The sequence below is a fragment of the Branchiostoma lanceolatum genome, chromosome 19, assembly GCF_035083965.1.
Source record: "Branchiostoma lanceolatum isolate klBraLanc5 chromosome 19, klBraLanc5.hap2, whole genome shotgun sequence".
Classification (NCBI taxonomy): Eukaryota; Metazoa; Chordata; class Leptocardii; order Amphioxiformes; family Branchiostomatidae; genus Branchiostoma; species Branchiostoma lanceolatum.
The window spans coordinates 2,245,206-2,272,867 of record NC_089740.1 but is presented as its reverse complement, the minus strand read 5'-3'; the positions used below and the strand labels follow the sequence as shown (position 1 = coordinate 2,272,867).

The 27,662-nt window shown below is 40.6% G+C and overlaps 2 protein-coding genes and 1 long non-coding RNA gene across 3 annotated transcripts; 2 read left to right on the top strand and 1 right to left on the bottom strand.

Moving 5' to 3' along the window:
• Nucleotides 1-663: 663 nt before the first annotated feature.
• LOC136425823 (pulmonary surfactant-associated protein D-like) lies at nt 664-1,733 on the bottom strand. Its single transcript, XM_066414763.1, has 2 exons — nt 1,344-1,733; nt 664-1,032 (listed from the first exon to the last, which is right to left on the bottom strand). Exons 1-2 carry the CDS (start codon nt 1,731-1,733, stop codon nt 664-666), a joined length of 759 nt encoding a protein of 252 aa, XP_066270860.1.
• Nucleotides 1,734-7,564: 5,831 nt separating this feature from the next.
• Nucleotides 7,565-10,378, top strand: LOC136425706 (uncharacterized). The gene is made up of 2 exons (XR_010754110.1): nt 7,565-8,506; nt 9,834-10,378. It is a non-coding gene; the product is annotated as an uncharacterized lncRNA (long non-coding RNA).
• Nucleotides 10,379-22,033: 11,655 nt separating this feature from the next.
• LOC136425582 (C-type mannose receptor 2-like) lies at nt 22,034-26,154 on the top strand. The gene is made up of 3 exons (XM_066414501.1): nt 22,034-22,397; nt 23,781-23,958; nt 24,476-26,154. The coding sequence occupies exons 1-3, from the start codon at nt 22,133-22,135 to the stop codon at nt 24,717-24,719; spliced, it is 687 nt and encodes a 228-aa protein (XP_066270598.1). The 5' UTR covers nt 22,034-22,132; the 3' UTR covers nt 24,720-26,154.
• Nucleotides 26,155-27,662: the final 1,508 nt, after the last annotated feature.

Below are 27,662 nucleotides of genomic sequence, written 5' to 3'. Positions count from 1 at the left end.
TTCTTATCCGTTCTGCTCTGTTGTAAACAGTTTATTTTTTTCAACAACCTTGCACGTCTATTATTCGTTACAGACCTACTTCACGCTGAGTCATCATTTCTGTATTAGATTCTACGAACTTAACACAACAACAGTGATGGTGAACTTCAGGAAACAGTTTCCTCACGCGGCCTCTTCATTTGACCTCAGCTTTATGCTTATTTCTGTCAGCGTCATTTAAGATCATCAGAGACCAGATTGCAGTGCCGCTTCGTTAAGACCTTTGCTCCGAAATGTCGGCCTGCAAAGGTATGATCTACCGTCAGTAAAATGTCTTCAACATGTTTTGGTATTACGACAATATTAATAATGATACATAGGCAAAACAGTCAGTCCTCTTATTGAGGAGATACGCCTTGATGTTTTGTTTTCATGTGGCAATGGATCTTGACAATGCCACAGTCCTACTGTTGTAAAGAAGGGAGTTGGCTTCTTAATGAGTGAGGTTTAACGCCGGAGGCTCCCCTTGATAGGGGTCAGAAGCAATTAATTCAATTTTTTGTTTCAATATCAACACTGCAGACACACAGTGGGCCGTTAACGCTCCTTACAAAAGCAATGTTCAACCTGCCACCAGAACGTACGTGAAAATGATTACTTGAAAAGCTTCTTTTTTGTTACTTACTAGAAATATAACTTGTATTGACATATGAAGGGTTGGTGGCGGGAGCATGGTAGGTCGTTCCACTCGAAAGGTTTTTCGATTGATCGGAAAGTGTAGGCAGCGCAATCTTCACTGCCCTCCCAGTCATCTGGTTGCCTAGGAAACCACGCGTTGAAGTCGCCAAGAGGAGTCCCATCCACCCACTCGAAGCGCCCTTCTTCGCGCCGATCGTGCAGACCAAGCCAGATGTCGACGCACCGCCTTATCCATTTCCCGACTTCTGCTGCTAAAAAGCGGTTGGTCTTGTGGTCGCGGGGCATAGCAAGGGTACCGCCTTGTCGACGACAGGTCTCGATCGCCTCACTGAAGGTTTTCGTTGTTCCAAAAACCTGGTAGCAGATTCCAGATTTCAAGAATGTTGGCCAATAACCACGAGGACATTGGGATACTGGAAAAAAAGGGTAACAACAGATATCTAGAGATGGAAGTCCGGGTGCTATACGTCCTTAACTTACGAAAAAAAAAATCATGTATCTTGTTGGAATCAGTGTCCTGTTTTGCTGGTTGTCTTTGGCTTTTACGGATTGCGAAAAAAACTTCGACGGCCATAATTTTTACACGGTCCAACTTAGCATTCAGTGCAAGGAATATTTTGAAAGAAATTTCAAGGGTTGAATAAATGATACTAATGAATACTGACTCTTTTGTACTGGTGCCCCGCCAGACCCAGGGCCAGCCGGTCCCATGGGTTTCCTATCTCCTCGAGGTCCAGGAGGCCCCGCTGACCAAGTTGGCCCCACAGGCCCCTTCTCTCCTGGAGGCCCGGGTAGCCCGGCAGACCCAGCTGGCCCCATGGGCCCCTTCTCTCCTTGAGGCCCGGGTGGCCCGGCAGACCCAGCTGGCCCATGGGCCCCTTCTCTCCTGGAATCCAGGGTGGCCCGGCAGACCCAGCTGGCCTCATGGGCCCCTTCTCTCCGGGAGGTCCGGCAGACCCAGCTGGCCCCATGGGCCCCTTCTCTCCTGTAGGCCCGGGAGGCCCGGCAGACCCAGCTGGCACCCAGGTCAGCTTCTCACGTTCCAGCTCGCTCATTCGTGCAGTAAGCCTGGCGAAGTCTCCTTAGGAGGGGTTAATTTTCACTAAAAAAGGAAATCAAAAACAGGTTTTCATGATATGATGTAGCCTAGTCCCAATCTCTAAGGGTCGGTTTAGGGGTGTTTTACCGGGCCCAGTCTTCTTTCTTTATTTGACCGTTTCTGTGAGCTTGCCTACTTAGCTGCCATATAGAATTTTCGCAGCCTTTCTACTTTAGCTTCCATAGACAGGTCCGCCACCTTGGAGACTAGAAGCTAGTGGTACGGGCCGCGTTTAGGGCGCTCAGGATCCTTGCGCGCCAAAAGGAATAGAGCAGACTGATCTAATTATTACTCTGAGCTCTGAATGGCGCGATAAGTTGGCCCGTGTTTTCAGCTGTTCGGTCCCTCTGCTCATTACCATATCTAACATGGCCGCCATCTAAGACAAGCGACGCACGAGGCTGCAGAAGATATTGTTTCCAAGGCTCTCTTGTTGCTAAGCTAAGCCACTGATCTCACGGCTGTCACTCTGGACACTAACGTTAAAGGACAGCTGTGTACAGTCATCGTCAACATGGCACACTCACGGACACATAACCCAGGCAGTACACACATGAGATTTGCTACAAGATCGCCAAGCAAGATCCTTCATTATAACGATATTTCAGCTTGTATGCATTAGTGATTGGACCAAAAACCTTTGGTATTTGCTTGTGCTTCTAAACAAGGTGTAGATTGATCCCTGGTAAACACAAAAGAGCACATTGCTGACCACACTCCAGTAATCCGCGCAGGCGCAGAAGGCCCACTTTGAGCCTATAGGAAATATGTTTGGTACCCTTGGTAAAGGTAGATATAAAATGGCTTTACTTTTGGATCTGTTGGTATTTTGGAGCTGGATGTTACAGGTAAGGGTTTTTACCTTCCTATTGTGTTGAAAAATCAGACTTTCATCGATGTTTGTGGTGTCTGTGGGCTGTAGAAGTTTGGTGTGTTGGTGTGATTATCAGGGTATGAAGAGGGGTCAGTAGTCAATTCTAGGAAACATAGCTGAATACGTACGGTTTCTGCCGATTAAAAAGTTAAAATTATGCTCTTAATTGAAATTTCAGTTTAGAAAGTACACCCCTGCCAATATAAGTTTTTCATGGACTAAAATTCAGGTAGGTGTCTTTTGACAGCCTCTTTCTTACATGATAACCATGAATTAGCTAGCAGGTCTGAATTACTGTGGTCTGCTACATGATGCGACCAACATCTTCCGCTAGCCAATTATCCTGCACAACCAGACTCTGACTCGCCGCCGTGGGCAGCTCCCATGTCCAATCGCGCTGTCAGACCGCAGGACACCCGGGGCTTGGAGGGCCATACATCGAGAAGATTTTCTGTTATGTCCGATGGTATGGTTTCCTGCCTAGATATGATGCTAGCTACAGTTAATTTGCTAGGAGGAAAAATCTGTTAATAATACAAAGATTTATCTATTATGATTATTTTCTCGTAAAGTTGACTACTTGGTATGGTGAAATATATCATTTTTGCTAGTGTACTTTGTTCTTCTCCGTTCTCCTTCTTTCCTTTTCTTTCGTCATTTGAAGCACTTCTTTCACGTGGTATAAGTTGAGACGAAATGATCAGATGTTAATTATTTTCGGTCAAACATTAATGTGGGTAGGTTTATTTAGGATGAGCACATCAAAGTCATTATTAGTCAGAGTGAAATTTAATTTGAATATTTAATGAGGAAAAGGTATATTTGATCATATTTGGTGGGAAAACCCATATCTGTTTAACGGTAAATTCTATGAATTTCATACTCATGATATAGGTACCTTACTAACAGACACAGTCTAAGAAGAACACAGTACCCCAATGGATTGACCTTGATTGCATAAATAACTAGAGTTCCACGAACACATTATCTTCGCCAAATAATCAAGGCTTATTATGGAGAGTGATTAATATTTACATGCTTATCACCCCCTTGAAATTTGATCATACACCACACCAATTCGTAGCAGTGGTGCAGTTTTGGTGCAGTGTACTCTCTGAGCAGAAGAGTGGGTCCGGCTTGTTTTTGACGTGTTTTTAGGTTTTTTTTTGTCAGGCTTTCTATTTTGTCCCCTTTTCGTTATGTCTCCAACCGTGTGTTGGACAAAAATGCCTAATCTGAACACGTTAAAAACCAACCGGACCGACACATCTGCTTGGAGTGTAGTGAGAGTGCTAAATCTGTTTATTTATGTGCCCCATCTGTTTATTTATACTTTTAGGAAAGGGCCTCTGTTGACCTGTTTCGGGAGCACAGTCACATGTTCCATTATGAAACTATCCTTACTAATTATGCAGATAAGCTCCTGATTTGCATAGTTAGTCATTGATTGTGTTAAGCACCATCCGAGCTCTCTACATACCAAACTTCACGACGATCTGTCGACCCCTTCTCAAGTTATTCATGTCCGAAGGTCAAAACAAAAACAGCCACTGCAGTTCCAAACAAGACGCTAGGTGGCCCAAACTTACACAACTTACTTTCTGTGGCATGAACTATCTACCACACAAAAAATCATGACCATAGCACTTGCAGAAAATATGCCCCAAAATTTTGAAGCTCCGCTACAGTACTTTAGGTACCCGCTAGAAGGCCCATTATCGAACCTGACCTTTCTTTTTGTAAACCCTACCCATCCACTAAATATCATACAGAACCATCAACAGCTTCTCGAGTTATGCTGTCCACATACAAATAACATCAACACAAAGCCCGCGGCAGGACCGATTGAAAATGCTAGGGGAATCATTTTTGAACTTGACCTCCGTTTCCACAACATCTACACACCTACAAAAATCATGAAGATCCATCAACGTTTCCGTCACTTTTTTTGCCTACATACAAACACACAAAAATTAAAAGTCCGCTGCAGTACTGTTGACAAACGCAAGGTAAACCATTTTCAAATTTGACCTTCCTTTGTACAACCACTACACACCTACCAAAAATTATAAAGATTCATCAAAGGTTTCTTGAGTTTTGCTCTTGACATACATACAGACCCACCCAACAGCTGGCTTAACAAAAACATAACCTTCCCCGAGTACTATAGTATTCGGCGAAGATAATGAGGAAATGCTGTATTTCCTAAGATATTTCTTATCTCCTTTATTATTCCCTCTGTGAGGGTTGAAGCTAGTTAAAACACCATAGGGTCTTCACATTGTTCCTCGTCTGACGTCCGAGAGAGACATTTTTTGTGTCACCTCACAAAGGATGACCTAAAAGACCCCAGTAATACCATATAAACACGGGATGATGTGAACTATAGGCTTCAGTATGCGTCTGGCAGCCGTACAGAGCACATCAGTGGAGGCCTGGCTGAGACAGTTTACCACCTACAAGTTACTCTTCAAGTCTTGTTTGAAATCTACAGACAACAGTTAAAAAATTGAAGTATGGCTACCCATAAAGAAGTTAGCTTGAAGGACATGAACAGTTATCCAAGAAATAAAGTAATTACAACACTGGCTTTCGATTTAGTTTGAGACATTGCCTAGCAGTTATATGTACTGTTCTACAAATCCCCAGTCTATGCTGGTTACTACAACAAGAAGACGCAAAAATTCCAAGTCATATATCCAGACACACAACTACCAACTTGAAGGCTAATGTGGGAAATTTAGATAAATTTAGATACTCTGACACAACGTTGACAGGGTTGATTTGAAAGTTTGAAAATTTGAACAAGGTTGATTTCTCCAAAACTGAAAGCTGTAGATGTATTGTCTTGTTTATCCAAGAGATCTTATCTAATTGAAACTTCATTGGATTATGTTACTTTTTAATAGATATTTTGAATTCTCTGACAGTCATTATGTTAATCTGTACCTGCTATTGTTCCTGGCTGGCAGACATCTAATCCTTTTATGAATTTATGTGGCTATGTGGGTTCAATTCAGCCCTCAAACTGCTGGGCAGGTCACAGTAGGAGCACTCCCTTTATGACCTGCCCTGGGCAAGAAAATCTTGGTGTTGAACTGAACTGAATTCTTAATGATAGGAAGGTAATACTCACCTTGTAGGTAGCTAATGTATACACCAAGATGACTAGATATCAATTGTGTAAGTTATGTCACAATTCGCATAATGATGCCGACAATACTACAATACTTTCAAAAATAATATCTCAAGTAGGCCCGACGGTATTGTTTGCAAATGTTGGCTTAAAAGTACCTTCGGTGACTACGGCGGAAATCTGTGTTATGCTAATAAGTACCTCAGTGCATAATGCAGGCACTTTAACTGTTTTTTGGTTAATGGTAAGGATTCCCTTATGGAGATATAGGTAGCTTTGGGAAATGTGAATGCAAGGGAATGTACCTTATGCCAGTGAGACCTAATTTGCATAATCAATGCAGAAACTCCATATGTGTTGAACGGTAGCTAGATATTTCATGTATATCTAGCTTGACAAAAGGCAAAAGTCAATGAAATATGTGTTATGCTACTTAGCACCTAATCTGCATAAATAATGCATTTTCTCGTAAATGATAATTTTCATTACATTTATTTTATTAGAAGACCCTATCTACCTATTTGGTTTTGTAGTTTTATTTGATTCCAGCATCGCTAATAACAATTATAAAACTATGAATCACTATGTTTAAACACGACAACATTCGTAAGTACTCTTTTTGGTACATCATTAAAGAAGGATTTACTATATCTATCAATGTCACAAGGTGTACCATATCTAACAATGCAATCAACCTCCTGCGTTGATTTTGAATTAATCCTTTGTAAAAATCGGAACACAATTCAGGGGGGGGGGCATTAGCTAATCCCTGCTCTTGCACGTTTTGTGTGGAGTTGAATAAATGACTTGAAATGCTAGAAAAATAGCTTGACAACAGGCTTTACGGTACAGCATTATTTACCTCTTTATTGATGAACGTCAGAGGGAAAAATCCCACAGCGAGGAGCACGGCAACACCGGCGGCCAAGCAGCTGCGGTGGGAGCGGATGAAGCCAAAGAGGGCACGGCGGCCACTTGCTCCACCCGGGTTCGTGCGGTCTGTTAGCAATATTAATTAGGCACATGATCATTATTACCTTGATGGTATCTTTTCGAGTTATGTTAGTGGTTTAGCAGCACAACTCAAGATGGAATGTCATTGACATTGGTATGTGGTTAAGTCCTGGTCAAAGAATTGGTTAGATTGTGGAGCCATTACGACTTTCCTTGGTTCTGCAACAGAATTTTTTACTGTCTCGTATTCTGTACATGTTGTTGTTGGTAAATAGCTCTTGTGCTAGGGAAGAAGCGACATAAGTGTGGGTCCTCTAGCAGTTTTTCATTGAAATTCAAAGGCACCGTGGTAGACTTTCAAACAAGACAACAGTCAAACATTTAATAGGTGACATCACCTATATAACTTGTTTCGAGAGGAAGGCAGAAATAAAGCAAATCACAACCTAAATGTCATAAGTAATGAGAAAACTGGGTAATACATTAATTGTAAATCAAGGAAAATTCATAGTATTGACGCAAGTGGTTTGGATACAGGTCAATTATGTAAATTCGGACAAATTTCCAAAACGATTGAGGATCTCATGATCTAATATCTTCTCTAACATGGATGGATATTTACAACAGATGCAGTTTGGGAAGCGGGAATAACAAATCTATGTAAACTTTGCTAATGAGGCACTTCACATATCTGATCATAATGGGCAAAGGCTCTACAAACCCATTGGTAAGTTATAGAGAATATTATATCTGTGTTATATACAATTAAACGGAGAACTGTTCTATATAATGCCCTAATGCTCTATGCCGGCTCTATGGAACATGGCACCGCGTAAAAGAGCGCGCCGTTTCCGGGTTCGCCCAGTTGTGCTCTGGACACCGTGAGAGACGGACGCACGGAAAAAGCGCTCCCGCAAGTCCCTTGTCAAACTTCTGAAATGCTATGAATTGCATATCCTACACTTCAAGGTGCTATATTATGATGGCATTATGAATAAAGGGAGTCGTTTCCCCGTTCCATACAACCTATCCTATCCGTGTACGTGCACCAGCAGACTACTGCATATGAAGTAGTTTTACTGCATAAATAACATCGTTATGTCATGGGCCATTATCAGAGAATGACCCCTTCTTTTCTGAGAAAGATCGGAATGCCGCTTTCACCGCAATCTTTCGTCTGAGATGGGACAACGCTTGAAAACCTGTCAAATAGTCAGCGGCACTGCCGCACGTAGACCGCAAACGGGATGGCAACGCATCGACTCGGTAAGTTCCTCCGCTTGTTTCGTAAGCCTGTTTATGAACAAAAGTACCACATGTTTTGGCATCATAACATCACCTGTGAACGTAAGCAAATAAGGGAAGTAACTTTCATGGGGAACATCATAGGTCTGACTATCATAGTATTCTCGGGAAACGTTGTGACTTGTATGTTTACATATCAGTTGGGCTGGGGTGAGGGTGCAAGGGTCACAGTGCACGTTCCTGCAACAGCTGACGGCAACTTCGTAGGGCGGCAATGTACACCATGCTGGAGGAAAACCCCACGGCATCTCAACTCTCAGTCTCGGCAATATGTCGAAAGAAAACAGAATCGTCATTACCAACCTGGTTCATTCAAAGTACCAGTAGGACGATTTTGCTAACGTACGGGATTTTCAGTCACGGCCGTCGAACAACCTGACGATGAACGGGGAGGGGGCGCTATCGGCGAAAACCCTGACTGTAGCTGACTGTTGGATTGCGTGCATGTTCGGTGATTGAGGTAATACTAATAAGGATTGCTCATGTGTGGTTCCTGACTCAATCTATAACAAACAGAGTCTTTATAAACTGTTAATTTCAAGACTACAGCCGGGGTTAACGGGGGATTTATAACTATTCTGAAATATCATCTGTAACGGCCATTTGTTATCATCAGAAGCTGTAATTTTCTTTTCTACAAATAGACATCTTTATTATACTTCTTGTGCTTCTTGAATTAACCCACATGCATGTTCTAAACCAAGTGTACATATTGACATGGATGCCTGTACTTATTTTGGGGAAAAGATACTAAAATGCAGAATATAATGGAGGTAACGTTATAGTGAAAACGCACCGTATATTCGAACCCACATGTTGACAAGAAGCTACTGTAACTGAAAGAAACTCCTCACAAATAAATATCCACGTACGCTCTGGATACATGACAGAGGTTGAAACTTGCAACAGATGTTTTTGATTTCAATAGCGAATTTATGTTAATCTAACGTTACTACCAACCTAGTTATGAAGTACAAGTTATAATGTACACCATGATGGCTTGACAATGTCTAGTAGAATTGAAGAGTATTACCAGAACATCCTGAGAGACAAGAGAAGGTCAGGCTATAGAGTACCTACATCTAATTAAAGGACAGGACAGGACCCGATGACAGGAGTTGAAACTTGCAACAGATGGTTTAAATCCCAATTGCAAATTTACATCAATGGCAATCTAGAGTAGAGTAGAGTTATCTAGTTATCATGTAGGTAGTGCATATGTACAGCACAGCAATCCTTGACAAATTGTCTTGTAGAATTCAAGAGTATTACAGGCAATTTACATCTCTAAATCTTTGCTGTTAGCAAAATTCTCATACTTGTATATCATTGAGTCAAACTGTGTGAAGAGATATGGCCTCTAGATATGCTTACCTATCAAATATGATAACTGTTTTGTAACATTGCTCACTACCATCAAGGTATAAGTTTCTTGATAATAAGTGTTCGCAATAATGCCTTCATAACTACATAGTGATGAAAACTGTAGCCTGGGCATTATATACATATGCATTACTCAAGGCCACCACTTCTGTAGAAAATTGAAGAAATGAGATCTATAAACAATTTGATTTTGGGAAGAAATGATGACTTGTGCTTTTAATTGTGTTAACTGGTGCAAAAATTGTGCACTTATCACACATCCTTACATACCCTGCTGTTGATACCTTTACTTCAGACAAAAACTCTGTGTCACATCATGATTGCAACGAGTAAGGTACAAAGTCATAAAAGTATGTTACCTATAGCATCAGTCTCATTGTACATTATCTTCTTTCTCCATACAGAACACAAATGTCCTGACTCTATGACAGACACCTAATGCTGACAACTGTACCAGAACATTCTGAGAGACAAGAAGAGTATCCATCAAGGTGGCTATAGAGTTCCCATTAATCGGGGACAGTACTTTACATAAATCTTCAGAAGTTATGGACTTCAGCAATCAAGGAAAATTAATTGCCAAGTACTGAAGTCAGGTGTGTTGATGTGATGACTGTATAATCTGCATTATATTTTTCAATATGTCCAATCCTCTCAATCTAGTCCTTACAATATGAATGATTTTAAAAATGTGTCATTTTAGGGCCTTTTATGTGCAGTGTATCTCTTTATGTTGAAGACATATAACGTAATGGTTTTACATTTATGAGTTTGTTGTCTCATATTGTAATGAACTAACATTACATTTATTGTCAATTACCCTTAGAATCCGTTTGTTTCATTTTGATGTGTAAATGTAAATTTTATCAAAAGTTGAAATGTCCAACCTTTCACGGTTTTCCATGAAGAATGCTCTATTTCAGCATGTCCAATAAAAGATCTAGATGTCCATTGTTTCGAATATTGTCATTTTGTGGGGAACGAAATAACAAAATAACAAGTTAGATTGCCTGTTAGAAAATGATGATACAGTTAATCACATCGTAAATAGCATGTTTGATATAAATGCCACATATTACGTTATGTAACGTTATATCTCCCCGGACCATGTTTTCATTGTACTGTAGTATCATATAACGGCACAAGGGCATGACATAACCGGAAGATTATGTTACCAGTGTCTGCTGCATGCTAGAAAATGTGGCGGTTCGTGACGGCCGACGGAAATACACTGTATTTTCCGCAACGTTGAAACAATACTACGTGAGTAAAATTAGCCTAAAAATAATACCTCTCTGGTTTGTCCTTCATGCACCGAAATCAGTGTTCGTTATGAATCTATTCAGAGTAACAAATTCCAATGCAGTTCACCCCTAGTTCTCCTGCCTTCCCCAAATACTCTTGGAATCTGTATTTACTTCTGTTGGACTGAATATAACGTGGCCACCATATATACGACGTCATGTCTCCGGGTCATGGGGTTCTCAGGCCAGCTCGGCATAGATGTTTGTCTCTTTCCTGACCTTGCCAGTGTTGAGTGGACTTTGTTCTAACGTTATGGACATCACAACTGAATGTTTGCGGTACTATGTTGTACCAAGCAAAATTATAAGCAACTCATCATGTAAGTGTGGCTATGTTTTCGCTGTGAGAGGGGACGTTTGATTTCGGACGCGGTAATGTTATTACCCCCCTCCCCAAAAACCTTCCGTAGCGTGACAACAGGTATGTGACGTACGTGAGTGTTGAGTGAATGTTACGGATATCGCAACAAAATGTTGGACCAAGCAAGATTATAATTAGCAACTTGCATTTTCTAAACGAAGGAAACATTCAGTAACTATTACGGAGGTTTCATACATTCAAGGATAAGGTCGTGTGATTGGCAATAGACGATTGTTTTGAAATTTCCCCGAGACGTTAATTGTTCAAACGAAGGAGGGAAGGAGTAATGCTAACTAGTAGTAGTGCGTAAGTCGGGACTAACTATAGGTAACTTCATGATCGTGTAAATTGAACAAGTCATACGTTCACGAAATTCTCAGTTAGCGCAAAGCTGAGCCACCACGTTATAATCACATACCGTAACATACATGTATGAAGAAGGGAGTGCTGCTAGACAAGTACACTATCGTATGGACTATAGATAAGTAAAGTGGTGTGGTGAGTCAGGCGTGAACCACGCCGGCACTAGCGTGACAGTTGTAGTGTTGTATTTATTTATTGTGTTGGGCTTTGTTGTCAACATTTTGTAACCTAAAACGCCTGGTAGCGGCGTTGGCTTTTACCGCGGGAGCAAATCGCTTGTAGGTCTGCACGTCAAGACGGCGAGTGTCAAAATGATCGGCACCGTAGGTGCACCGTAGGTGACCCTACTTATACCTTGTTCGAACCGCGCGGAACGCGCCGAACGTACCGGGCACCTTCGGTGCCGCCTTCTATAGAACGGCTTTGCGTTTAAATTAAGTTATTGTCATATATTCAAGTTTTGTTACTTCAATTCAAATTGTTTAAAAAATATGCAGATAATGTTGATTATTTTAGTTTGACCCCTGGCCTCTCACGATTATCTTCAGCTTTATTACACTTATCTTTGTTTACTATTTATTTATATAAGTTTTGTTTCGGTATTTACTTTCAATGTTTGGACTCCAGAAAGAATAGCGTATGGAAAACCACTAATGGAGATCCTAATAAAACAAACAAACAAACATGACGGGACTCCCACTGGCTGAATGCACCCACAGAGCCTGAGACATGAGGGGGTGGAGGAGGCTGGTACTGGACGCTAACATAGTCCCCGACCCTCAGGCATGAGGATGGGACTATGTAAGGTAAGGTACTTGATACACCGTTCTATTAGTAGTTTTTAGCTAAATTAAAAATTAAATTACGGCGATTTTCAGTACACTGGTAGTATCTTCGTGATATTTGAAAAATATTCAGATTATTGGAAAGATATCCTCTGTAACTTCACTTCAATGTATCCTGCATGGTCACCCCGACCAATCGATTGCATTGAAACTCAGATTCGAATCAGCCATAACCCGACAAATCGCTTTATAAGTTGCGTTAACGACTACATCTGACAAAACAAACTCGCCAGTGAGATGGTAAAAGATGTCAGTCTTCAAATGATGTTTTCAGATTGACAATTTTGGCACTTTGGAAGTAATTGAACGTGCCCGCGATTTAACGTTTAAAAAGTAGTAGAAACAATTTGTTTCTAAACGTTGAATCGCAGGCACGTTTCATCACTTCCAAAGTGCCAAAATTGTCAATTTGTCAATTGAAAACATCATTTTAAAGCTGACACCTTCAACCATCTCACTGGCGAGTTTGTTTTGTCAGACGTAGTCATTAACGCAACTTAGAAAGTGTTTTGTCGGGTCATGGCTGATTTGAATCTGAATTTCAATGCGATCGATTGGTCTTGTTGATGGTGAAAGGGGTACGAGGGCACGGTGTTAGCTATTGGTGTGAACATCTAAGACTCTAAGAAACAGGAGTGACACCAGAGAAGCGTTGTTATCGTCGATGACGTTTAATGTGGGAGAAGGGGAGTCCCCCGTCCCTGGGTGAACTCCAACTTTGTTCTTTATTGGTTTTATGGTGTAAACAAAAAGAAAAGAAGGGAATTCAACAGTAGCAATCACACGCGTAGTTCTATGTCTATGATCAAGTAAATTGTTGTAATAGCAATGTAAATGCTCGGTTTAAATTCTCTTCTTAAACCACCACGCTATATTCCATAACAAGTTATATCAAGTAAGTGTTACAACAGTCTACAATGTCGCCCTATATTAATGTTTTTTTTCATCGTAAGAGTTTTGTTTGGGTTCTTGCAAGGTCAGTCCCAACTGATTCGACATGTTTCGTGGCGTGATTTTCACCTGACTGCACCTGGATACATGGTGGGAAGAAGCAAAAACAGTCTTCTAAGGGGCGATCGAGAGGAACTCACTGACAAGCAAAGTCACACACTTTGTTACTCCGGGAAGGAGAATGACCTCCTTCTGGTTGTATTGGAAACGCTTTTGTTTGCGCGTTCGCAGCTAACGTAAAGCCTAGGTTACACATAGCCGAACATGGTCTCCCGACTCTCCCCCGACCATGGTTAGAGTGATTCGGGAGTGATGCGGGAGCTAGGTCGGGTGGCGTTCGGCTGAGTCGGGTGGCGTTCGGCTGAGTCGGCGGGTGTTCGGCTGAAAATTTCAAAACATTCGGCTCTGGACGGAGGGTCTGAAATGGGTCGGCTGGTGTTTGGCTGGTGTTCGGCGCGGTGGGCTAATGTTCGGCTGGTATTCTGGAGTGAGTCAGCAGTAAAATTAGAACCTTATTCACGCCAGAAACACTACTGACTTACTCCCAACTAGTTTCCAACCAACCCATAACTCACCCCAATGCCGTAGACAAGTCTCTGCTAACTAATTCTCAACCAAGTGACTACTATCGGAACGTGAGCGAATCACCCCCGACCTTCACACGACCAAAAACAAAGAAGAACACAGAAAGCTGTATTAAAGCGCTCCCATTTTCAGGGAAGAATCTAGCCACACAAACGCGGCAAAAACGTTGTATTTACTGTTATCAAACAGATTCAAGAAATAAAACACGTTATATTATGTATTTGCTTCCTGTTCCCGTCTACTGTGAATGTTACAACGTTCCTTGTATTTCTCTATCTACTGGCATTTCATTTCATAATGCATATATATGTTACATATGTTTTAGTTCGTTCCATTATGTTCCATTTCGTTCCATTTCGTTCCATTTCGTTCCATTTCGCACTTTCTGGGACCCCAATTAACCGCCAAATACAACAAAATAAACCAGGATGGTAATTGTCTGTGATTTCACACTTAACATAAAGATCCATTTCATGCATTTATCTTACAACTGGGTAGGTCGCTAGCAAAGGAAATTAACAAACACCTCACCCACAATATACACACTATAATTACTTCACGGAGAAGTGTGTCCTACGAGCTCTTGTTCTTCATTGGGTTTATGGTGTATACAAGAAAAAGAAGGGAATTTAATAGTAGCTATCACACGCGGAGTAATAGGTAGATGTAAACCTACCATAAAAGTGTTAACAGGATTTGTTGCAGCATTTCTACCCTGTGTCGTTGAACTCCCGTTTCGGGACCTACAGCTGCACGCAAAATTATTCAACCCCCCCTTGCATTTTGGACATTTTGGCAAATTGAGGAACTTTACAACTGCATAATATTACTGAATCATATAAGTGATGAACAGATATGTTATTACAATCTGATACCACAGCAAAAGTTAATATTTTTTTCATAGTCCATCCAAAATAGCAACTTTCACACAAATAGTACATTGCAAAATTATTCAACCCCCTATGAGGGTTTGTCTTTAGTACTTTGTGCAGCACCCCTATTTATCTAAAAGCTGAATTCACTTGATGTAGATGTGAAGGATAGCTTGTCACAAGCTTCTGGCAGTGCTCTTTGGGAATTTCAGCTTATTTCTCGTAGGCAATGGTCTCCAGCTCAGCAATTTTCCGAGGTTTACGTGTCGCAACTGCTGTCTTTAGATCCAACCAAAAATTCTCAACTGGGTTGAAGTCTGGCGAGTGTTATGGGTACTCAAGAACCTTCCAGGTTCTTTTTCTGGCCAAACATATGTGGATGTCGATGTGTGCTTGGGGTTATTGTCTTGCTGGAATGTCCAATGACGCCCCAGCTTCAACTTTCTAACGGAATTGGTAACTTTCCTGGCCAGAATATCCTAGTACTGGTTTTATTTCATGATGCCTTCAACACGGTGAATATTCCCAGTGCCATTAGAAGCAAAACATCCCCAAAGAATCTCAGACCCATCACCATGCTTCACGGTAGGCAGGGTCTTCCTCTCTGCGTATGCTTAGTCTTTCCTTTGCCAAACATACCTCTGACCCGGAGGGCCAAAGAGGTCAAGTTTTTTGTTTCGTCAGTCCATATAACAGTGTCCAAAAACTACTGTGGCATTATATAATTAGTAGGTTGTTTTGAGCATACTGGAGGCAACTTTTCTTGTGGCATGGCTTCAGCAATGGTGTGGGTCTTGGGGTTCTGGCCTTGAGCCCTTCAGCATGAAGTGTGCGGCGCACTGTGTCCACTGAAACAACAGTTTCTCCTTCAGCCAAATTGTGTTTCAGGACTTTTACAGTAATCATATGGTTCTTGTCCACCTGTCTTCTAAGAAATATCACTGTGGCTGCTGAAATTCTGGCCAAGAATGTCGCCAGGTCCGTAAAGGAGTTGAAGCTGGGGCGTCATTGGACATTCCAGCAAGACAATAACCCCAAGCACACATCGACATCCACATATGTTTGCTCAGAAAAAGAACCTGGAAGGTTCTTGAGTACCCATAACAGTCTCCAGACTTAAACTCAGTTCAGAATTGTGGGTTGGATCTGAAGACAGCAGTTGCGACACGTAAACCTCGGAAAATTGCTGAGCTGGAGACCATTGCCTACGAGAAATAAGCTGAAATTCCCAAAGAGCACTGCCAGAAGCTTGTGACAAGCTATCCCCCACGTCTACATCAAGTGAATTCAGCTTTTAGATAAATAGGGGTGCTGCACTAAGTACTTAAGACAAACCCTCATAGGGGGTTGAATAATTTTGCAACGTACTATTTGTGTGAAAGTTGCTATTTTGGATGGACTATGAAAAAGATATTAACTTTTGCTGTGGTATCAGATTGTAATAACATATCTGTTCATCACTTATATGATTTAGTAATATTATGCAGTTGTAAAGTTCCTCAATTTGCCCAAATGTCGAAAAAGCAAGTGGGGTTGAATAATTTTGCATGTAGCTGTAGGTGACTTAAGCCCCCCCCCAAGCTAATTGTCTAATTACCGTGTACTGTCGCCGGATGGTACGGGCTATCTTCAATATCATATGTGACAAAAATAGATTCTGACGTCGTAGATAATTAGTGGTGGCGTGATCCGACATCATGGCCAATGGCTGCAAACGTCGTCAAACTTTACCAATCACAATCTTCGATTAGAATGACGTTGAAGTATTCTATTGATAGAAGGTATAAATATGCTGAACACCTAGAAGGTAAAATAGGCTGAACACCCAGTTCGTTTGTACAGTCGGAGAGAGAACAACTAGCCGACTTCGTCGACAACATACATAACTGTGAGTGTCCGTCCAATATAAATTTTCATATTTCATGACACTTGCAATATGATCAAACACATTTCGGTTTCTTTTCTACCGCAAGAAATGCCAAAAAAATTCATCATGATTCTATCGAAATTAAACGTCATTTTCAGGGGGAGGGTCAAAATCATATGCATGTTGTGTCCGACCATTCAAAACAAAAGTCTAATCTTTTCTGTATGCCTATGATTGTCCATTATGTGCCTTTGTACACAGTATGATAAAGAATTTTAGATGCTTGGTCAAAGATTGCTACGATTTCCCTACCGCTTTGCCTTTTTTGTCGCATCAGCATGCTTTGGACTTCAGGGGCACGACGCGAGTCTAGATTGGCCGGTTTACGAAGGTACGGCTCCCGCCTGAAATGCGAGTCGTTACGTTACGCTTCAGATTGAGGTCTAACTTTTTAAGAGATCGTATTATCATTCTTTTTTCTTAGATGTTTGCATATTACCCTTAGTAATGACAGGATACTCGTTAAAGTGGCAATTCTGGTGTTGTTTGGTGCATAAAGCATATGTTGCCCTGACAATTAACAACCGGTGTAGTTTTTGCCGTGCGTTGTGCGCCCCGAATACTGACAAAACCGAAGAGGTGCGCCTAGTTAACCAATTTTCCATACTAAAGCTGATTGTCACAACTGCTCCCTACACCCCCATTCCATTTGTACGGCGCTCTCGCCGCGCTCTCACGGCGACCTAAAATTGGCAAGAGCACCGTGAGAGCACCGAAATCCTGAAAAACCTACTCAAGTGGAATCTCTACGGCGACCCTTGCGCGCTCTCAGTGCGACCAAAATGTCAGCAACTTTTCATGAACAACCAAAGATTGCACAGATCGCTCAACGAATTCCAGAGATTCAGAGCGAATTTTGGTTACGTTTTGTGTGATTTGTCATACCTTTACCTTTTGCATCAAATTTAAATGATAAAATAAAGGTGAAAACAGATTCAATTTTGGTAGCTGCACGGTCACTCAGTGAGTGTGTTAAGTTATATATATGTTCAACTTTTTTTCTGTGATCTCTGTCATGTAAACTATTCGCAATAAATATATTTCATCATTCTACGTTATAGTAGAAACGTTAAACACCTTTTGAACCACTGACGTGGAGGGAATTTAATTCTAATGGAAGCAAGTACTAGTAGTTATTCGTCAATTTGTATTACCCTTGAGCAAAACTATGATTTGACCACAAAATTCCCAGAAATTCAAGATACACCACTTCAAGAATGAAATTTGTTTGAACTACAGTTGAGACAATTCAATCCTAGTGTAGCGCTCGCTGCACGATCCTTCAGCGCTCGCTGCGGTCCTTTAATCCCTCCTTGGGCGCTTTCACGGCGCTCACCACGCTCGCAGTGCGCTCTCTCGGCGCTCTCACGGCGCTCGTTTTTTGACCGCCATCCTCGCGGCTGTTTTGGGCATGTTCAAAACCAACTCCGCTCTCGGCGCTCTTACAGCGATCTGGCCAAAGTGAGGTCGCAGTGAGAGCGCGGCGACAGCGCCTTCCCATTGGAATGGGGGCCTAATCAAGCATAGTTACAGCCAAGCGTAGCCGTGTTCTGTCTATCCAGATGACCCCAGTTAATATTACACTTTTTTCTGTTTCAATTTCACTGATACATACAGATGTAACACATAACAGTAACTTTTTTAAAACCATTCCGTCACTAGATTACTTTAGATTTGCATGTGGCTAGTAGTGCATTGCTGACAGTTTTTTTTATGTTTTGCTATGCAAAATTAATACATTTCGCAGCAAAGTGCACTTGTTTGTTTTCTGACTATTGTTATATAAGCAGAAGTATATGTAAAGCTCCTGATAAAAATGATCCCATTGCTATCTTATACTTAACGCTACAATGTTCTGATTACCTTCACCGAGAAGGTTATGCAGAGGGTACCGTTTGTGTGTTTGTTTGTTTGTAACGTACAGCATAACTCGAGAAGGCTTCGATGGATTGTTTTGATATTTGGTAGGTGGGTAGGTCTTGATGAGACTAGGGAATGATTCGATTTTGGGTCCCCAAGCGGCTTGTCACGATACTGCAGCGGAGCTTCCTGTTTTGATATCTCGTGTTCTGGACATGCTATGGAACTGATTTTTGAGTGGTAGATAGCTCTTTAGACAGAGAGTAAGTGGTATTGGTTTGGGCTCCCTAACGGCTTTTTTGGAACTGCGGCAGCAGCTTTTGGTTCAGACTTTGAAAGGGAATAACCCAAGAAGGGCTTGTTGGATGGTCATGATTTTTGGTAAGTAGATAGGTTGAGTGATGATGTACATGATGAGGTAATTATAGTGCAAATCATTATCAAATTTGCATAATTAATGAGGAAAGTTTATACAGCCGCCAAATTCCACGGTAGGACTCTAAGACATGTGACATATGTATCTTCGGAAGAGAGAAATATTGATGGATATCAACTATGCAAATGAGGACCTCATTAGCATAATTAGTGAGAAAATACTTTAACTCAAGATGGGCTTGATGGATGGTCATGAATTTTGGTATGTTGATAGCTGACGTGATACTCTGTATTGTTGGATGATGATTATGCAAATCAGATTCTAATTTGCATAATTAATGAGGCAATTAAGAAAAACTGCTGTGTTCCATGATATTACTACTCAAATATGTTACATTTGTAACTGAGAATGAGAGGGATGTTGATAGATATAAAATATGCAATTGTAGGCCTTATTTGCATGATTAATGAGTAACTACGTTAATTCCCGTCAGGTAAATGATGGCATTTCATAGTTGTGGCATTTGGAAGTTATGTGAAGGTGAACATAGTTGAATCACATTTTGCTGATAATGACCTAATTTGCATAATTGATGATGTTAGCATAACCTTCTTTGTTAAGCTTATACTTTAGACAACGTCTGTTATTTCGGTGAAGATGATCAACTAGTATGATTTATAATTGATGAGAGACACTCCTAATACGTCAGTCATAAAGGTTAAAATCATTTGGCGAAGGTATGAGGTCGTGGAACTCTAGTTTGTTCTGGTTTGTTTGTTTGTTTGTTCTGATTTGTTTGTTTGTTTGTGATGCATATTCTGTAAACCACCTCGTAGCATAGCACTCCAGGTTTGCACATCCGGACAGATTAATCAGATCCATTCGCCCCGGGAAGGGCTCTATCCTTTTTAATACGTGTGGTGGGTTCTTTAACGTGAAACTCCCGCAAACACAGGGCCATCATAACGTCCTATCCGGGGGACGTCCCTTATCGAAGCTCAGTACTAACCTTCACCTGATTCGACCCCAGGACCGCTTGGTTTTGGGCCAAACAGCCGAGCTGCAATTGCGCCACCGCGACGTCAAGAGCACGTGTTCTAACAAAAATTGTTAAGTCACCCGATGTAACACTATACACCAAAGGTCCATTTGTTTGGTGATATATTTCTGATATGTGATAATTAATAAACAATCGACATTGTAAGCCTCTGTTTGCGGGGCCTTTGTAACAGTGCAGTCATCCTGTAAATTTGATCGAGAGAGAGAGATAATTTGCCCGAAACGCACGTGCACCACCAAGCAATACACCGACCGGTTTCCCTGTGAATTGTGTAAGGGACCGTTCACTGCCAACACAAGAGGTAACGCAACGTGTCTATAGTGTCGCAAATGTCACATCTTTGTATACATTTGACATTTCCCTGCCTCTCCAACGTATTTTCATATTGTTCTTATACCGAATAAATGCCACTTTGCTTCTCAGTGAGTTTCTCTTTGCCCTGAGAAGGTTGATTCTGCCTCTTCCCGCCATGTATAGTAGTGGTTGTTTGTCCGTCTTCTCTGTGTTGGGTTCAGATATATTGAAATTGATACGTCTACCTATTGTTTCTGTCAAGGCAACCACAGTATATATATATATATATGTCACTAAGCCCTTATTGCACGTACAGGTAGGTTCTATGAACTCTCGGAATCGGATACACCTTTTGTGCTGTTTATATTTCATTTTTCCACGCGATCTCAACAATTAAGGTCTTATTCCTTTGAGCAGCTCGACAGCACCACCGTCCGATGCAAAATTGCACCGCAGTATACCAAAGCCGTATTTTTCTGATGGGGTGATTTTAGACCAAGGTTTTGTTTTCGTTTTCTTTTTTCTATTAAAAATGGAGATACAGTTTTGGGTGTGTCTGTCTATTTGTCTGTGTTTCCGGACTACTCAAGTCATCATTGCTCAAGAACCTCTTGATGGATTATAATGATATTTGGTATGTGGGCGGGTAGTGTCAAGCCGAACATCAAGGTCGATTTTGGGCCCCCTGGTATGTTACATTGGTACTGCAGCAGAACTTCATTTTTTAAAACCTTTTTATCTGCACGTGCAATGGTCTTGGTTTTTTTTGTGGCAGATAGCTTGTGATGTAATAAAGAAGTAGTGTAGGTTTGGGCCCCATTCCAGCTTGCTCTGGAACTGCAGGCGCGTTATTGTGAAAATTTTCAAAGGGGCATAACTGAACAAAGGAAAGACGGTTTTCCATGATATTTAGTATGCAGATGGTTTAGACTGAGATGTACATAATGAAGAGCAAATTATGCTAATTCGGACTTTAATTTGCACAATTAATGTGTAAAATCTATATTTGCTATATTTTCCATAATATCACTTAAATACATGTAACATATGTAGTTTATGGTAAGTGGAACATCAAGAGATAACAATTATGCAAATAAATTCATAATTTGCAAAATTGATGCAAAAGCGCCACAATTGACCTGAGTGGTAAATGATAGGGCTGTCAATATTGTGACTTGTGTAATAAGATAAAGGTGTTCATGACCAAGCATTTATTATGTAAATAATATACCTCTGTGCTTTTGTGTGTCCAATGGGATTGCGAACATGCATGATTGTGATAGACCTTAATCGCTAATTGATGGTTTATGTTTAGGTGTTGCACGCCTGCCTGATGGCGGGTCCTTGTACATCAGGGTTTTTTAAGTGGGCAGCTCTGGTGCTTATCGCGACGACTGCAACAGTGACTGCTCAAGGTAAAATTCATGTTTAGATTTCATTAGGATGGATGGATGAAACTTCATAGAGTTTGTGGGTATGGAATTTCCCTTACGTCATTTTTGCTTTATACTCCTCCTAATGGAAAATGTATGTAGGGAATTAGCCCCTTATCTCTACTTTGTAAATGCCACCATTTTCAAAACGCTATTGTTATTGCTTAAGTTGGTTTAGCTTTTTTAATTATTTACATGTCAGTCAGTTTTATTGATTTTCAAACACCTCAACTTTGCCATGTTGATGATGCGAGCAAATTTATATTACCATTAGCCTAATTACATCAGTCGCTATGTTTCTTGCTAATGGTATATATGTTTTTCATTAAGCCACGTATACATATCCTCGTTTCCCTTTCCTACCGTATGTCCAATAGCAGACTACGTCAGTTTTAACGGAGTTTGCTACAAGGACTTTGCTGAGCTGAAGACGTACGATGAGGCCAGACAAACGTGTGCTGCAGACAGGGGAATGTTGGCCATGCCGAAAGATAGTGGGACCAACAATTTCATCCACAATCTGGGAAGCAACGGAACACGCTGGATCGGGTTAAATGACCTCAACAACGAGGGGCATTGGTTGTTTGAAGACGGCAAACCCCTGGGAAACTATAGCAACTGGGGCCCGGGTGAGCCAAACGATTTAGGAGGTGAAGACTGCGTCGTAGTACATGGTTCTACACATGACTGGATTGATGTATCGTGTAGCCTCACCAGGGGATTCATCTGTCAGCTAGGTATGTGTTACAATAAAGTGTATGTAATATTATTTCCGTTTTATAGGCCGGAAATCAAACTCTGAAGTGCAAAATATGCCAGGTGTTTAGCAACAAAGCCCCCGGCCCTGATGAAACACCCGATAAGGTGTACAAACTAGGAATAAACCCTCTCACGACTGGCAAAGGTATTCCATCCTTGGTGGTACATTTTGCGCCTCTAAGGTGAAATGCTGCGGTACATGCACCTAGCATGTTTAGAAAATATTGCTGTGGACATTTGGAATTGATTTTGGCTAAACTCTAATTCATTTTTCACACTTTTTGACGAGTGAATTCAGAACATTATTGAATGCTTATATTCCCCCCATTTGTACTTTGCACAGATTGAACCGCGTGAAATCCCACCATTGCATGCACAGAAATCTGGATGATTTCCTTTCGGAAAGAAATTAAAGTCCGGTGGTTGTATTAAACTTTTCAGTGTCTTCATAATTATATCATCATGATGTATGTGAGCATATGTTACAATATACGTATGCCAGTTTTGGTGGTACATTTTGCCCCTCCAGGGTGAAATTCTGTGGTACATGTGCCGGTCATGTGTAGAAAATATTGTTGTGGACATTTGGACTTGATTTTCGGCTGACTTTAAATTTCTTTTTTTTTACACCTTTTGAAGGATAACTTGGGAAAATTTAGCATCGGTGTTTGCATTAATATTGTACATAAATTTTTACTTTGCATCGGTGATCCTGGTATGCTTTAATAGCTGATCACTAATAGGATGAAACCCTACGAAAATATTAAAATACCCAGCTGGGGGTACCTTGTGGGTAGTAAGTGATTCTGTAGAAATACATTTTCCGGCAATTTCTGGATGACAAGACCAATTCTGCAAACTAAGATCCATTCCGCAAACTAAGATCCATTCTGCAAACTAAGTTCCATGGGGAGGGCAGAACTCAGTGGGGAAGGCAAGATACGTATCCGTACCGGGTGCGCCCCTTGCTTACCATTATGTCAGTTTGGCCGATGATATTTAGTTTTAGCGACATCAACTTACACAAAAAGTTGAGTCCATATCATTGTTGGCTGAAATTTAGCAGGTCTTATTTTGTTACATTGACAATTTCTGCATTTCTGATATTGGAATGGCAAAAATCTTAATTCTACCACTGTATGAAGGCCTGGTGCACGTGCAAGCTGGATCGACCCACACTCCAGGTAGTTATGCCTAACAAAAACATGCACATGCTGGTTTTAGATTAGTGTGGTACATAAACAGACTTGATTATGACAATGCATTATCAAAACCTACAATTTACGTAGGTTACTGGTGACCTTTTTTTGGTTAGTCGTTGACACTCGACGTTACTACACAGACGTAACCATGTTTTGCAGGAGCGTGCCCTGCAGGCTACGGGGACGACTATGGATTTGGAAAGTGTCTGTACGTCCACAAACGTCCCCTGATCTACTCCATGGCGATTGAGCATTGTCAAAGCATGGGTGGAAGGATCTTCCAATTAGACAACGCAGCAGATGTGAACGTGATGAAGACCATCGTGGAACGTGCCAGGTAATAGATTTCTCCTTATATATGATCAGCATCGGGCCTTAGACTATCGGAAAATGCCCACAAGACTGATGTAACAATATAATCCATACTGGTTTTCTTTTGTTTATCTGCCACCTACAGTCTCAACCATTATGTACATGGGACTTCTAATATATGCCATGTTGTTGCTATTACCCCCGTTACTAAAAATCAAATAAAGAAATACGTTACGTGCGGATAATGCAAACGCAAATAATAAGATCCCAAACAATGACAAACATCATCGTGTTACCGCATTTCCTTGTCTAAAGCCCCTGTCAAACTTCTGCGTATATACAAGCCCGCATGAGTGGCGTATCGACATGTTTTTGGTTAAGGTTTTCAGCCGAAGAAGTAATTTCTTTGGTTTGATAACTAGACTGATCTACAGTGAATCAAAGTAAAAAACAATTATTGCATCTTAAGATACCTGTTATGTTAGCCATGTTTGTTCTGAACTTCAGTCTAACTTGTTTGCTGTCATTTCGTCCATTGTTAGGGCTACGTCGAATAAGTATTTCGGAGTCTGGGTCGGCCTTACTGATGAAGCAGCAGAAGGGACCTTCGTTTGGGAAAACGGCACCCCATTGGCCAGCGGAGATTTCTCGGACTGGGCCCCGCAGCCATACGACCATAACAGTGGGCGACGTGACTGTGTGCTGATGAAACCAAAGTTTAACTGGCAATGGGTGGTACGAAACTGCGGAAGGGCCAAAAACCTGTTTCTCTGCGAGCCAAACTAGAAATATTCTGTCCTCAGAGTTTCCTCCTTGTCCTTTTCATGGAAGTAATTAAAGCTTTTACATCTATTTCACTTAGCATCTTGATTACCCCTCTGCCTATCCTTAGGCAGATCAGGCCTATCCCCTTCTCTTATTGTGCTGTTTACCCCTGTGTTACCTCTCTAGCTGCTCTGTACCACGAACGTCCATGAGCTTTAAGATTATGTCTATATTTGATATCTATGTAAGTCTTTCCTTACCTGCTTCTTCGTCCACAGAGTTGCTACCCGTCAAGGAGTTTCTTTGCTTTTACAATCTCTTCTATTCTCAGGACATGTCCTAGTCATCTCAGCCCTCTCTCTCTCTAATTCTATCTGCCACTTGCGTTTGCTTTGTTCTCTCGTAACGTTATTCTGTCTCGTTATGAGATCATTATTAAACATCTTATGTGGTAGACATTAATGTGCTTTTGACCTGCTAAACAGTACACTGGAGAGTATAGTTGCTTGATATATTTCTTCCACTCCTTTGTTCACTCCTTGACAAAGACTGTAGCTGATCTGTTGAAAATTTGGGTAAGTCCAATTTAATGTGTTGGCGTTTACATTTTAAACTCCATTCAGAATGACTTCTTCCAACACAGATTAACTTTCAAGTGATGATATATTTCTTGTTTATTCTGTAAGCTTAGAATTCTGATCTTCAGTACTTTTTGTATTATCCCTCTAAGTCTAAGCTGGCTTTCCCAACCTTTTACTGCCTTCATTCTTCCTAACCCCTTCTACTGTGATGTTGATGTTTTTTTTTCTAAATATGTGAAAGCGTTTGCCACTTTAACAACACGATTATCGACTTTCATGTTAAGCGGAGCAGCCGTGTTGATACCCTTTTTTTGCTATCCATTTAAATCTTATCGGTGTATCAAAAATTATCATAATCTATTACGAACACTTGCATAGGTTCTCTCAATCTTAATTTAGAATTGTAGCAAGCTTTAGAATCATACAAAAAATATCATAGGGCAGCTAAATTTAGCTCTGATTGGCTTTGGTGTAATGGGTGAAAAGCCTTTGATTAACAGTAACTACTACATGAAAATACTATTTTTACATTAGCTAACTACTGCAATTGTGTGATTTTATGAATACCATCCAATGGAAATCTCTCTTATTTAGCTCGTGTACATAATAAATATATATACTATTAATATTTTGCTGACTACAAATATTTCAGAATCTGCTTCTACCTACAGTATAACATTTCTCTTTTAGATACGTTTGTTCCATAACCTTATTCCCAATCAACATTTTCAAATTTCTGTAATCGTAGTTTGGTCTGTCTTATTCTGCTACTGCTTAGGTCAAGCTGCTACTAGACATTGATTGACATTTTCATTATTCTCATATCTACTTTTGCGGTGTAGCAGTCTGCAGAGGAAATATAGATAAACAGTGAGGTTCACTGTCGAAAGCTAAAGCAGAAAATTATCAAATTGCAATGATAACTTTAGAACGTCTTATTGTGACGCTGGTCATTCGGAAATTGGGCCAATCGAAAAAAAAATATTATTAAACAGTTCACATTTTACCTTTTCATGACATATGCCTGAAATATTTTTTTTTTCAAATCTATGTGTTTCCCTTAATTTTGTATTGGGAAGCCAGCAATAAGAAAAATAACATTTTTCTGTAATATCAAACTACCCGAGTCCCATATACTAATGATGGGAACATCAATAAGTTCATGTTATCATGCCTAAACGCTCAAATTTTTAAATATCTTATCAATTATCGGCTATATCTTTTATGAACCCCACAGGATCATCTTAATTAAAGTTAGAACCTTAAAACATGTCAATGAAAAGAAAGGTTATAATTGAACAGGGTAGGCCACACCAACAAAATGAGACAACAAACATCAGTCATATCAACAAACAAAACAACAGATATCTTCAGTTAGTAAACCGGTTTAACAACATTCATGAATTCAGGATAGCTTTGTCTAACAGAGACTCCTGGATGTTAAAATGATCATCTTCATTTTATCTTCAATTTTGTCGGTGTGTCTATAGATTGTATACATCTGCAGCAAATGGTTGAGGAAAAGAGATAGCGTCAACTTTTATAATCACGCCGGGTATCCTACAACCGCCACATTATGAGAGTTGACGTAACATGACTGATTATACAGGACACAGTGTTCAATGGGAAATGGTTCATTTATCAATGTATATGTCGTCTAGAATTGCACGAATAACTTACATCAATTTTCTGCTAAAATCAGCATTTCAGATGTACCTTTCATACATACATGACTGTATTATCCGAGTACAATCTGTATTTGTAAGTTTTGTCTGCACGCTATATGTACACTGAGAACAAGCATTTTAATACCGCACATGTACAGTGTACATGTGGAGAAGTCCCTTTATTGATAAGTATACTATTGTCTCTTGGGTACTGTGTTAGATGTTAATGGGAAAGATGTACTGTGTTATGTCTTGTGATGAAACGTGGAAACAACTCGATTTCCATGCATACGGAATAAAGCAGCGGTCATGATCTCACATATCCTTTGTCCGCGTCATTTTCTTAAAGACCATGCTTGTACTATAAAATCACCCAATAAATTCGGCTAACGTAAACTACCAGGGTCAGTCTGCTACTGACTGTCGTGGTGTTCACATCGGTGGAGGCCTGGCTAAGACAGTCACCACCAACACAACTTACTCTCAAACAAATTTTTAAATGTAGACACAACAGATAAGGAACTCATGTATTGTTATACCTGAAGAAGTTTGCTTTATGTAACCCAGAATATAAATGACAACGCTGAGCCAAAATATCATGCTGTTTGGTAGTATATGTAAAGACATTAGCTGACAGTTCATGTGCAGTTCTACCTTACAAGTTTTACAGATCATCTACAGAGTCTATATAACTGGCTTTTAGAATACCATGTAGA

Excerpts from the sequence above, each read along its gene's own strand:
- LOC136425823 (XM_066414763.1), bottom strand. The coding sequence starts at position 1,733 with ATGAGCGAGCTGGAACGTGAGAAGCTGACCTGGGTGCCAGCTGGGTCT. Across the intron at positions 1,033-1,343 it reads CGGGGCACCAGTACAAAAGA|GTTTTTGGAACAACGAAAAC; the intron begins GTCAGTATTCAT and ends ATCTGCTACCAG.
- LOC136425582 (XM_066414501.1), top strand. The coding sequence starts at position 22,133 with ATGTTGGCCATGCCGAAAGATAGTGGGACCAACAATTTCATCCACAAT. Across the intron at positions 22,398-23,780 it reads GGGATTCATCTGTCAGCTAG|GAGCGTGCCCTGCAGGCTAC; the intron begins GTATGTGTTACA and ends CATGTTTTGCAG. Across the intron at positions 23,959-24,475 it reads ACCATCGTGGAACGTGCCAG|GGCTACGTCGAATAAGTATT; the intron begins GTAATAGATTTC and ends GTCCATTGTTAG.